This window comes from Lupinus angustifolius, chromosome LG06 (genome assembly GCF_001865875.1).
Source record: "Lupinus angustifolius cultivar Tanjil chromosome LG06, LupAngTanjil_v1.0, whole genome shotgun sequence".
NCBI classification, from domain to species: domain Eukaryota; kingdom Viridiplantae; phylum Streptophyta; class Magnoliopsida; order Fabales; family Fabaceae; genus Lupinus; species Lupinus angustifolius.
Window position 1 is genome coordinate 17,322,314 of NC_032014.1, and position 11,842 is coordinate 17,334,155.

The 11,842-nt window shown below is 34.6% G+C and overlaps 2 protein-coding genes across 3 annotated transcripts in view; both read left to right on the forward strand.

Moving 5' to 3' along the window:
• Window positions 1-3,893, forward strand: part of LOC109350086 — a 36,124-nt gene extending 32,231 nt beyond the window's left edge. Inside the window, exons 31-37 of one of the 2 annotated variants that reach the window (XM_019591217.1) lie at window positions 826-908; window positions 1,004-1,099; window positions 1,215-1,337; window positions 2,382-2,465; window positions 2,756-2,899; window positions 3,330-3,695; window positions 3,743-3,893. In XM_019591217.1, the coding sequence (XP_019446762.1) occupies window positions 826-908; window positions 1,004-1,099; window positions 1,215-1,337; window positions 2,382-2,465; window positions 2,756-2,899; window positions 3,330-3,665 (866 nt within the window). In that variant the 3' untranslated portion in view covers window positions 3,666-3,695; window positions 3,743-3,893. Of the gene's footprint in view, window positions 1-825; window positions 909-1,003; window positions 1,100-1,214; window positions 1,338-2,381; window positions 2,466-2,755; window positions 2,900-3,329 lie in introns of both variants that reach the window. The other variant, XM_019591216.1, reaches the window with a different exon arrangement.
• LOC109350842 lies at window positions 9,505-10,150 on the forward strand. The gene has a single exon (XM_019592151.1). The coding sequence runs from the start codon at window positions 9,588-9,590 to the stop codon at window positions 9,912-9,914; it is 327 nt and encodes a 108-aa protein (XP_019447696.1). The 5' UTR covers window positions 9,505-9,587; the 3' UTR covers window positions 9,915-10,150.

Below are 11,842 nucleotides of genomic sequence, written 5' to 3' on the forward strand. Positions count from 1 at the left end.
AATCCTAAGGTATCTACAAGGTACTACAACCTATGGGCTTTCTCTTCGACCAAAATCTACTCAAGCTCCCTTGCAACATCAAGCTTTATGTGATGCTGATTGGGCTTTTGACCTTGATGAAAGGAAATTTATTTCAGGGGTTTGCTTGTTTCTTGGTCACATTTTATTACTTGATGATCCAAGAAACAAAACATTATATCCAGGTTAGGAACAGAAGCTAAATATAGATGTCTTGCTTTGGCTTCTCAGGAACTTATGTTGGCAGAATCTTTAAATACTGAGCTACACTTTTCTTATCAACCTCTTATATTATGTGACAATCTAAGTATAGTTGCTATGTCACGTAATCCGGTCTTACATAACAGAACCAAGTATATTGAACTGTATATATTTTTTCTACAGAAGAAGTCTCTATGGGTGATACATGCTCTTCACAATATCAGACAACAAACATACTTCCTAAACCTCTTCCTACTACTAGAGTCTGATCTCTCAGAATTCAGCTACAAGTGGAGGATTTCCTCGTCTTGGTCAAGCACCCGAAGTTTCAATGGGTGTAATAGAGAATAGAACTAAGGGTAATTAGAGCTAGTTAGAATTATCTGAGCTGGCGCATATGTGCTGCCAGCTATCTTATAAATTCACCTCTCTCTCATTTTAATCTTCAACTGTTGTCTCTCTTTCTCTCTTTTATCTGTTTACACTTAATTAACCTCTGTATACATATGCAAAAAAAAGTTACTTTTGTCTACTATGTGCTGACAGGTAGCTACTTCTATCGTGTTTACTAATTTGTTTTTATGTTTCCTTTTTGCTATTTGTCAGGCACTTTCAAGTTTATAAGTAAATGCATCAAAGGTAAAGGTTTTTCGGGGACAAAACGTTACTTTGGTGATCTAGGGAAAACTGTAAGTTCTCAGCTCTTTATTGTCTAATTTTTGCAATTAAATTTCAAATGTGATCAAGGGTATCATAATATTAATTAATTCATTGTGGCTACCAGCTGAGATCAGCGGGTTCCAATATAGCTTTTGCAGCTGTAGCTGAAATATCAGACTCTATTCTCAAAGGTGCAGAGGCAAATGGTTTCAATGGATTGGTACAAAATTACCACCTTTTGTTTATTCATTTTGTTACTTCCATTTCAGAAGGACTTATTCTCTATTGTGTTGTTGTGTTTGATATTTTCCTGTTTGACAAATTTAAATTTTAAGGTGAGTGGATTTCACCAAGGAATTCTAAAATTGGCTATGGAGCCATCACTTCTTGGAACTGCATTGATGGAAGGTGGCCCAGATAGAAAGATATTACTTGATCGAAGTCCAGGAGCTGACGAGGTATTGCGTAACATGTTGCACTTGCATTTGTATATGGAGATTAATTTAAATGATGTTGCGAATCTATCATTCTGTTGAATTGTTACATGTTTGTACCAAAGAATATGTCGGTTTTTAAAGTAAAATATTTTCAGGACTTTCTTTGAGGAAATTTATGCATGTATTAAACATGCCGATGGGGAAAAAGCCAAGGGAGTTAGAAGTTGCTTTTTAGTGGATGATATTTACAATCTTCTCTCAGCCTCTTTGATTCTATAGAGTTGGAAACTATATAAATAATATATATACTTATTGTATATATGCTAACCAGATCATGTAAATATGGTAATTAGGCTTATTGTAATTTTTTGTATTTTATATCAACTTTAAACAAGCCTCCTTTGTGTAATTCAAACAAACGAATTCACATTTTTATTTTCTGTCTTCACTCTTAAATGGTATCTAGAGCCTACGTTGTGCTTGCCCAGTGAACCCACTGCTCACCTGTGATATTTTCTATACGTCAAATCATTATCAACTCTGGTTTGCTGGTCAGCCATGTTTTTTTAGTTGGTTCAACCTCCTCCTCTGTTGTTCGACCACTACCATGAGCTTTCCTGCTGGCAACCACAATATTTGACTTGTCTCTACCAATCTGTCATCTCTCAAAGTTTTAGCCAGATACAGCTAGCTACTCTTCTAGAGGAAACTTGTCTTCGATTTGCCACTTGCCACCAATATTCTAGTCTAACTAACTAGTAAGGGTATTCTAGGAATTCCCTCTTTATTTAATTCAAACAACTCCTAACAACAAACCTCTTTTCTACTACCCTATGCCTACCCTATCACACTGTTCCTACACTGGCCATGGCTTGGTTTGAGAAAAATAACACTGGAGGCTCTACTTGAAAGTGCCAATTAAATCCACAAGAGGCATTTGTAATAATAAGGATATTGACTAATGATGATAATGTTTTATACAATTGTGAATAACAAGGAATATTTATTCTCAGTTGAAAATCTTGATTCACCATCAATCACTAATTAGATATGTGGTTGCTGCAGTTATACATTGAAGGATATATCCAAGCCATGCTGGATACAGTTTACAGACAAGAATACCTTAGAGTCAGAGTTATTGACAATCAGGTAATAGTTGAGCTAATTGAACATTTAGTTACTCAAGTATGCATAAAAGATCATCTTATAAGGTTCACTTTGTGGAAAATTGTACTCAATGGCTTGGGAAAACACTAGCACATTTTTTACTGGAATTCTAACCAGAGAACCCTTTTTTGGAATGACTGCTGCATATATGTTGTGCAGTGATGTCATGCTTTTATTTTAATAATAGAAAGCATAAAAATTTGGAAGTCTTAGAACTAAATATCTAAAACGGTGCCTTTTACTGTATGGTTGTGATGGAAACACATTTGTAGGTTATCCTGAAAAACCTTCCTCCAAATCATTCTCTTATCAATGAGATCATGGATCGTGTTAAGGAGTACCTTGTGAGTAAAGCATTGCTAAAAGGAGATCCCTCAAATTCATCCCGCCCTTTACGCCGTCTTCGTGGAGAAAGCGTAAGTTCTATTCCAGCCCATTTCTTCTGTATTTAGTATCTCTATCTTCTCAGTTATCAACTTATCATCTATTATAACTGTAGTATTTTTTAACTTTTACACTGGTCACTGGTGGCTCACTACTTCTCTGCATTAAGAGGATCCATACTAGTTTCTTCTGAGAACCATGGCTTATATTTAAGCTCTTGTGCTAAACCTTCCTATACTAATACTTGTCTGTATGAAATGCACTTGTTTATTTCCGAGCTGCTTCAAATGTCAAACATGAATTTACTTTTGTAAGAATTATTCATATTTAGTGGTTAGTGCTTATCTCATTTCTGAAAAGGAAAACCCATCTATTTCTCGATTTATATTCACAACTGGCATAATGTTCAAATAGTTTTCCAAATTATACTTCAAGCCATTGATTCAAGTATATTTGCAACAGGAATGGAGAATAGGACCAACAATCTTGACATTGTTCGAACATCTTTTTGTAAGCTTTGCAATACGTATGCTGCGAAAGCAGGCTAACAAGTTTATATCCAGCATGAACTGGAAAAATCAGTCAGAGGTTATTCATCAGGAAGATGTGTCTGCAGATGCAATTCAGAAGGTTCATAAAGTGAATTTCATTCGAAAATGGGGCATCGGAAAGTTTATCTTGTCTGGCTTGTTGGCATATATCGACGGACGTCTATGTCGTAGTATTCCCAACCCTGTGGCACGTAGAGTTGTTAGTGGCTTTTTATTGAGTTTTATTGACCAAAATGATGACAAATAAAAATGTATAGTTAAGATATTCACAAAAGAAATAGAATGTAGGGGATAAAGTCCTGTTTGTGGCTTTGTGCCTTGGACATGATGAAACAAACTCATCCTGTGCATGAAAATATCGGTGACACATTTTAGTCCTGAAAAATACATGATTTGTCAATTTGATCCGAAAGTTAATATCAGTTTAATCTCCTAATTTAGGGTTATATTGTCAATAAATGGAAGAAACATTTTTACTTGGTTGTGAATGTTTTTGGGTGAATGATTGAATATGATAGTTTGACTAGTACTTGGAGAACAAATGGAAATTGATGATTATCTTGTTGATCAAAGTGGCCCTGTTCTTTATATACCAATTGTCCCTTCAAGTTGGACAAAGTGCGTGCACCATCTTCAAGAGTTGTCATTTAAAATGGTACGTGTTACTGTATTTCATCAATCCCTATTTCCTTGTTAAAGTTATTTGCATCTATGATTCAAAATTTTAAAATCTTACTATAAAAAAAGGACTTCTTGAAATTTAAAACTCATAAGTTTATGTATATAAAAAGTAGTTGTAGAAAATTGATTGTGCCTAAAGTCAATGTGTAAAGTAAAGCAGCATAAAGAAAATAAGATACGCCCTCGGTTTACATGAAAACAATTTGACTTGCCCGTTGTTTTTCTCCTATGTTGTCACTTTCGAGGATTTATCTACTGTCCTTTTAAGTAATTAACCTCCAATTATTTGTGGTTCTTGCATCCTCTTGTTGTTTAATAACTAACTAACTAACTGATTTTTCATTTGATTTGATAAAAATAATTGGTTGCACACTTGCACTGTAGGTTTATAATCGTTATCTTTTATGTGATAAATTTTTCATCTCATGTTTAGTATATGTACAGCATATTTTTAACTTTTTATAATGTTTAAGAATCAGTTTGAGCTTAAAAAAACGTAACAGTGGAAGTGTTCACCCAGCTAATAAAGCTTTCAGAACCAACAAAGAACTCCTTATTAGTTTTCCTTTAAAATACAACTTTCATATATTCACAAAAACGAAAGAAAGGTGATATGATATGCAAAATTAGAAGTTACCTTATAAAGTACCTGAGAGTTTATAAGGTTACTGAAAGTCAATGTTAGGAACTCAAAATTAAAAGTTAAGTTAGCTGATTTTTTTTTATATTACCAAACGTATCCTCTCATTTTTTTGGGTAAGGAATTATTTTTTGTAGAGTTCATGGATATCCTTCCAACGAGTGACACTCCAGAAATCGAACCCTCAACTTTAGAAATTCAATGGGGCCTTATACAACTGTATTTTTGGTAAAATTCAACAGGTAAAAAGTAAATTAAGACTATTCGAAATTCAAAAGAATTGCGAGAAGGGGTAAGGAACAACTGGAAAAAACCCCAGGCTGGAGAGATTGATAAAATATCCCGCCACAGTGGCATATTGATACCATCAGAGATGGACTATTTATAAAATTTAGCAAATAAAATTATCATACATTAAACACTAATCCCTTCATATGCACCTGAAACTTTCCTAAAACTTTGAGCCTAATCCTAACAAATAAAAAATGAAGGGGTAAAAAGTATGGTTCAAAAATTATTTTTTTCTCCTTATTGCAGAAACATGTACATTTTTGCTAGGCGAAAAGGATTCACACTCAACGAAAATCTCCAACTTTCTATCACATTCTCCCTCGGTGAGCAACGGTTGTTACAGCGTGATTAATTTAATAGATTTGTCTAATTCGGTCGTTCATATTGAAGATCTATAAGTTATAAATATCATACGTAAAAATCTTCTCAATTCAACAATGAAATAATACAATATTGCAATTTTATTCAAACTACTCATATGTCACATTCTCGCTCAACAAAATTATCCCTAAACCTACAATATGTTTCAAAATTATCCATTGATGAAATATAAAAATATGATTAACACCAATATATGATCTGTTATAATATTTGATGACTTACTAATTATGTTTTGTATATATCGGATGGTGATAATTATCTGTGTGTTATTGTAATAGGGGTTCTCAGTTAGTTTGGTATCAGAGCCACCTCAAGAAAATAGGGTATAGGTAATATGAATATTATAGTAAAGGTGAGTAGGGAAGAACACACTCATGAATACAATTACTCAAGAAGATAAACTTATTCTCCTAGGCTCCTCCATTTCCATCCTTAAATGTTCCTCTAAATCCATTTCTTCGAAATCGAGAATCTTATAGAATACTCCTACTTTCCAGATGATGCAAAGATATAGCAGAAACTGTTCTGCCCCTCCTTAGTCCATATAATATATTCAGGAGATAAAGATCCTTTGTGAAATCTATATATTGTTTAATTTCCACAAATAGGCCAAATGTAAAAGAATACATCCAGACTTCTAGACTCGGCCAATGTAGTCTCACAATGATAAGTCAAGAACATATGTAGACCTAAAAATTCCTACGACCCTTATAATTCACTGGAAAACTGAAGGATATACTACCCTCCCTTTTGGAGTTGTCAGACTCATCCTTTCATTATATGGAAGGAAGGGTCTCCTTGTTAGAACAATGATTGCCTTGTTAGATTCAAACTAAACTCACTATGAGAATGTTGTGGTTGGCACTGTCCTCGTCACTCTAAATGTTGGAAGTGTTGTGTTAACTGTTTCCCAAACTTCATTGTCACTATGAAAGACCTCAGTTTGTCTACTAGACTAAAAGTCCAGGTCCAACTCACTGGAATAGAACAAGTTCTAGAGGTTTTATCTGCAACCTTGTATCACCAAATAATCTATAGACTCCAAAATCACTTCATAGACCTACCTATGCATGGATGCATGACAAATGCTTTATTTTTTGTGAATAACAGTGATGAAGAAACTCCATCAACTGTCCAGGTCCTGAGGAAGATTCCTCATGAAGAATTGCATAAGTTGATTCCTTTTAAATGGATAAACAACTATGAAAGACTTTATTCTGAAAGAAGGCCAACCCAAGCAACATTTAGAAGATCTGTTGATGGATATGTATGAATCATACTTAATAAGCCTAGTGAAGGGCCAACAACAATACTCCATCTATCTTCCAATCCTTAATAGTGACAGCTAATGACGAATAAGATTGGTGTCATGTTCATAGTTTCACTTCTAAAGGAGACACCATTTATATTGTCAAGATAGGTGAACATTTTATCTAGGATGTTAATCCAGACATGTGTGACCTTGAATGTGATTGTTGGATATACCATGATGACACTAGTGATGAGGAGACAAAAAAGAAAAGGAAGAACATGTCTTGCTACAAGCCTCCTCCTTCTCCAAGAAGAAGATTTGACTCAAAAAATGTCCTCGGGGTAGGAATCCACAAGAATAGAAAGCCCCTTTATATTTATGAAGAATGGCTTATGATACTTAGATAAGAGGGTTTTACTTCTATGTCGGAGCCACCCAATGATCCTACTCTGATCTCATGGTCCCCAAAGGATGAATATTAGACATGTAAGCCATGGTCACTGACCACTTTCCTCAACCCATTCCATGTATGATGTTTTCTTCTTCATCTCCTCAATAAGATAAAGAATTTCCTGCCCTGAGAGAAAGACAGACCATGTCTTGAAACTCTCTAGAAAGCCATTTATTCAACCAATGTAAGTCTGAGATGATGGAAAGCCTAAGCCTCTAATCCAAGTTGAAGAAGTACTAAATTGGCAAACAGAAAATGTTGAGGCTTAAAATTCTATTATGGAGAATTTTGATGCATAGATGAGCAAAATAACTAACAATATTAAACATGCAGACCAAAAGCTCCAATACTTGTCATCCAAGATGCAAAAGTATTACAAGACTCTTCAATCACACAAATTACCAAGCTTGAGGGTGAAATAAGAGAAATGCTAGAGGCCAAAACATGTTTTGGCGAGGATTTTGATTTGAAAGAAAGAGAAGATAATGACACACATTCGCTATTAGGTGAGAGATATGGATGATTATATCAATATCCATATAGTAGCTCAGAGTAAGGAGCCTAAAGCTCACCCATTTCTCAACACTCCTCCTTTTCCAACATACTATAGTCCTAAAATTAAGGCTCAATCTATTTTTCCATCAACCTCATATAATCATCCACCATACACTTTCCTGTCTACTTATAGTCCAAAGTCTTAGATGACACATGTACGTAAGGAAAAAATATCCAAGATAAGCGGTTCTCATCAGACTCACTGCCTAACCATGAACCTCCTTAGAAAAGAGGAACAACCCATGGGGAGTCTTCCTAAGGATCCTCACCTTAGATATATGCAGATATTCCTTTCAACAATGATATCTCAATCATCCTCACTGCAGATATATCCTTTCAGAGGATCTACTATGGTACACTAGTATGTCATAATTTTATATATCACTCCTATTGCTTTGCAAATTCAAGCAACATACAAGTTCTTCAATAAGCTCCAAAATCATGACCATTTACTTTGGACTCTATTAGAATGGTTTTCACCTTTAAATTGATGGCAAGCAAGATTGAATGATGCCTTAGAAAATGCTAGAGCAAGAAAATATCCTGTAAAAAACTTCCAAAAGCTCAGGACCACTTTTATCATCAATTGGCCCTACTCACGCACCATGCTATCAATCTTTCATGTTCTAGAAATCGAGCTCATATTTGGGATACCTTTGATACATATTATTTGGTAGAAAATTACAGGATGGGACCTAAGCATTTAAATGATGTTAATTTTTATGAATATATGCCAGATAGTTCTGTGAGCAACTAGATTAGCCACTTTGATAATCTTGCCAACTTCCAAAGGAGCAAAGGAATAATACAAGCAAACAACTCGTTCTACCATTGAATGAGTAAAACAAGCTCCTCTAGACAAAATGAAGTGGGAATCAACCAATCTGCAAATGCAAACTGGATAATAGAAGTGGAAAACCAAAATGTTCAAGACCTAAATGTTGAGATAATTGATATAGTGCCGGCAGAAAAATCCATTATAAAGAGACAATGCCACCATGGTGGTACACCATGTACCAAAATGTAGACTATGAAGAATGACATTATTATAATCTCTCTTCAAGTCAGAATTCAAGATAAGAAGACATCTCGACGAAAACATCAAAGTATGCTCTGAATGTTATAATATTTATAACATAACTCCTACAGAAATATTAGTATACTCTGCACTTGCCTTCATGAAAATAATGTACATAAAAGAAATGTATGACTTTAGATCTATGCTATTATGGTAACTTGTTGGATAAGATTAGCCGGACTTTGAGACATATAAAGGCCAACAGTAGGCTAACCTAAGTCTCGGTTGATGACAATTATTTGTGTGTTACTCTGATAGGGGACCCCAACCATTGGTACAAGAGCCATATTGGAAAAATAGGGATATATGATTAAATATTATAGTAGAGGTGAGTAAGGAAAAACACACTCATCAATAAAATCCCTTAAATGTAATATTTTGTGAGACAAATTCACGTGAAATAGATTTGTAGCAAACGTCCAAATTAAATTTATATTTCTATAAACCATGAACTAGGCACGTAGGAATACAGAAATGTGGGATCATGCATGTATGACACGACACCACTTATAAGAGCCAACTGAATATCTTCTCTTTAGTGGTTTCATAATTAATAATTAATACCTGAATCTATCTTTTGCCACACGCAGTTTTTGTCCCAATCGCCCTATTTCCACGTGTATCCCTTGTTTGATTAAAACTACAGGCTCCCTCAAAAGTGAAACCACTTGCTATATCGGATCCCAAAACAATAACTTTCACATTAAAAAATAGTTATTTATTAAACCGTAAATATCACATTATCGCTATATATATCTACTTTCTTTTTCCATGTCCAAATCCTAGAACTTATGTCAACATTTTGATTTCCTCATTAAAAAAACAGAGAGATATACTTATATGGCTTACATGATTTCAGAAACTCAACCAGGTTTCTCAGTGAACAAGATGCAGAATATTGAACACTTAGAAGGTAAAGACATTGAAACAGTTGATGCTATTTCAAGCCAACTCCATTTGAAGCCGTCATTATCTTCTTCATCCAAAGAATCTAAACCTCAACCCTTGGATAAACAAGTTGTTCTTCGACGCATTAGACAACGCAAATCTTATAATAAAGTTAAAAGCGTTTTAGAAGCTCTTGTGGGAAGCTCAGAAGCCCATAATTCAGCTTCTTCTCAAGAATCAAAGTGGCTCCAACTTGGTGATAATTTTTCTTCTCCTTAATTAGAAGCTTTATCAGCCACAACCATCTATATTAATATCTCTCCATAACACTACTTTCTGGAGAGAATTAATTTGTACTTTGTGCCACGATAAATTTGGGTTGATATTATGTGGCACCTGCATCAATTTCAATGAAGTCTGCATGTTATATATATGTACCATTTTGTACTCTCTCTTTTCATTTTCGTGAGGAAATTGCAGATAAACGAACATATATTAATATTACTTCCTTTTTATATTGCAGTTTTGATTGTGATGTGATTGCATATTGGTTGCATATTTCCAAACCCAAGAATAATATTTTTGGCATGGCCATGGCATCCACTCCACCGCTTCTAGGAATCACAAACAAATGATTATGCATAAATTATAACAATTAGTGAGTAAAAAGTACTCTCGAATCTGTAAGAAACAGCAGCAGTTGCTTTACTTTATCGAAATTGTTGAATGTTTGAGCCATAATTCACAATGGCTCCCTTTAAAAAGTGTGCTCTCTTAAGATTGATAAGAAATATTTTGAAACTTATTTCTATTTCTTGGACATGTTCTAATATTTCTTGTATGCACGTAAGTGAAGATATGAAATATAAAAGAATTTATTTTATAGGCAGGAATATGACCTTCATTCGTAAAAGGGACTAAAAGTGATTTATGTTACTTGGTACCAAAAAGCAAGTAACATATAATGTAGTTTTTAATGCCACACGAGACATTAATTTTCTTACATTCTCCCGTGTTATTATCGTGCTTCATGACTTAATAAACTAGCTAAAACCTTTATACGATTTTTACATAGTTAATTTGTTATTTTGACAAAGAATGAAAACTGGTATTTGCACGAAGTCTATAACACAATCATCACATCATTAAGAATGTAGCGAAAACAAAAAAAATAATAAATATTTAAGTATTTTTAATTGACATGTTATTTATCAATATTGCCGGATGGGACAGAATATAATGGACATAGTTTGGGATAAGAAGACTTGTTTTGCATGATAGATGGTATCCCTCGTTTGCATTATAAATGTATCTCTACTGTTGTTGGGATCGATTCGTTTTGACTGTGACCCGTTAATAGAGACAACCCTATACATTACAAATAACTGGATTGCTTTCCCAGCCATGATAAAATTGGTTTAATTGGGTTAAACTGAATAAAACTAGAATAATGGGGTAGTTAAACCGGTCCACTAACTCCAATATAAAAAATAAAAAATAATCCCCAGCCCCAACAAAGCAAAGAGCAGCAAACATTGTCCAAACAAAAAATATGAGAACTGAAAAAATATAAGACCTCTCACCATCTCTTGTAAGTCTCCACATTGCAAATAGAAGAAGGGAATATTTTAAATTTGGTGGTGTTCTTTAGTGTTGGTCGGGTATGGTTAGTATTAAGTGCTCGGTTGAGTAGAAGTAATCAGGAGCATTGGTCAGAATATCGTCTGGACCTGCTGGGGGAGGTACCTGAAAAACTTATCCGACGATCAAGTCAATATGTGGTTTCTAGAGAGAGAATGAGAGTAAATAAGAGAGAAGTTAGAGCTTGAGCAATAACTACAAGTAATAAATGAGGGAATGAGAATTGATTATATTTCCTATAAGAGTCTTCTATTTATACAGTTTGGATCGGTTATGTGGCGTTTGGCTATTGGCTAGTACCTAATGGATATGGCAGAGGTATATCGGACTGTCCTAAGCCACCTTGCAAGTCTGCAATTGGCTATTTGTCGGGGGAGCATGTGGAATTTGAAGGCGGTGTGGCAGGTGGAATGTCAGCCCTTATTAATGGCGAGTCATCAGCGTATTGATGGTGCGTCAGAGGCATTCATGACATATCAGATGCATTAATGGCAAGTCAGAGGCCCATTAATGGTAAGTTAGAGATGCATTATGGTACCTTCAGTGAGCATGACTCGTCTTGGTGG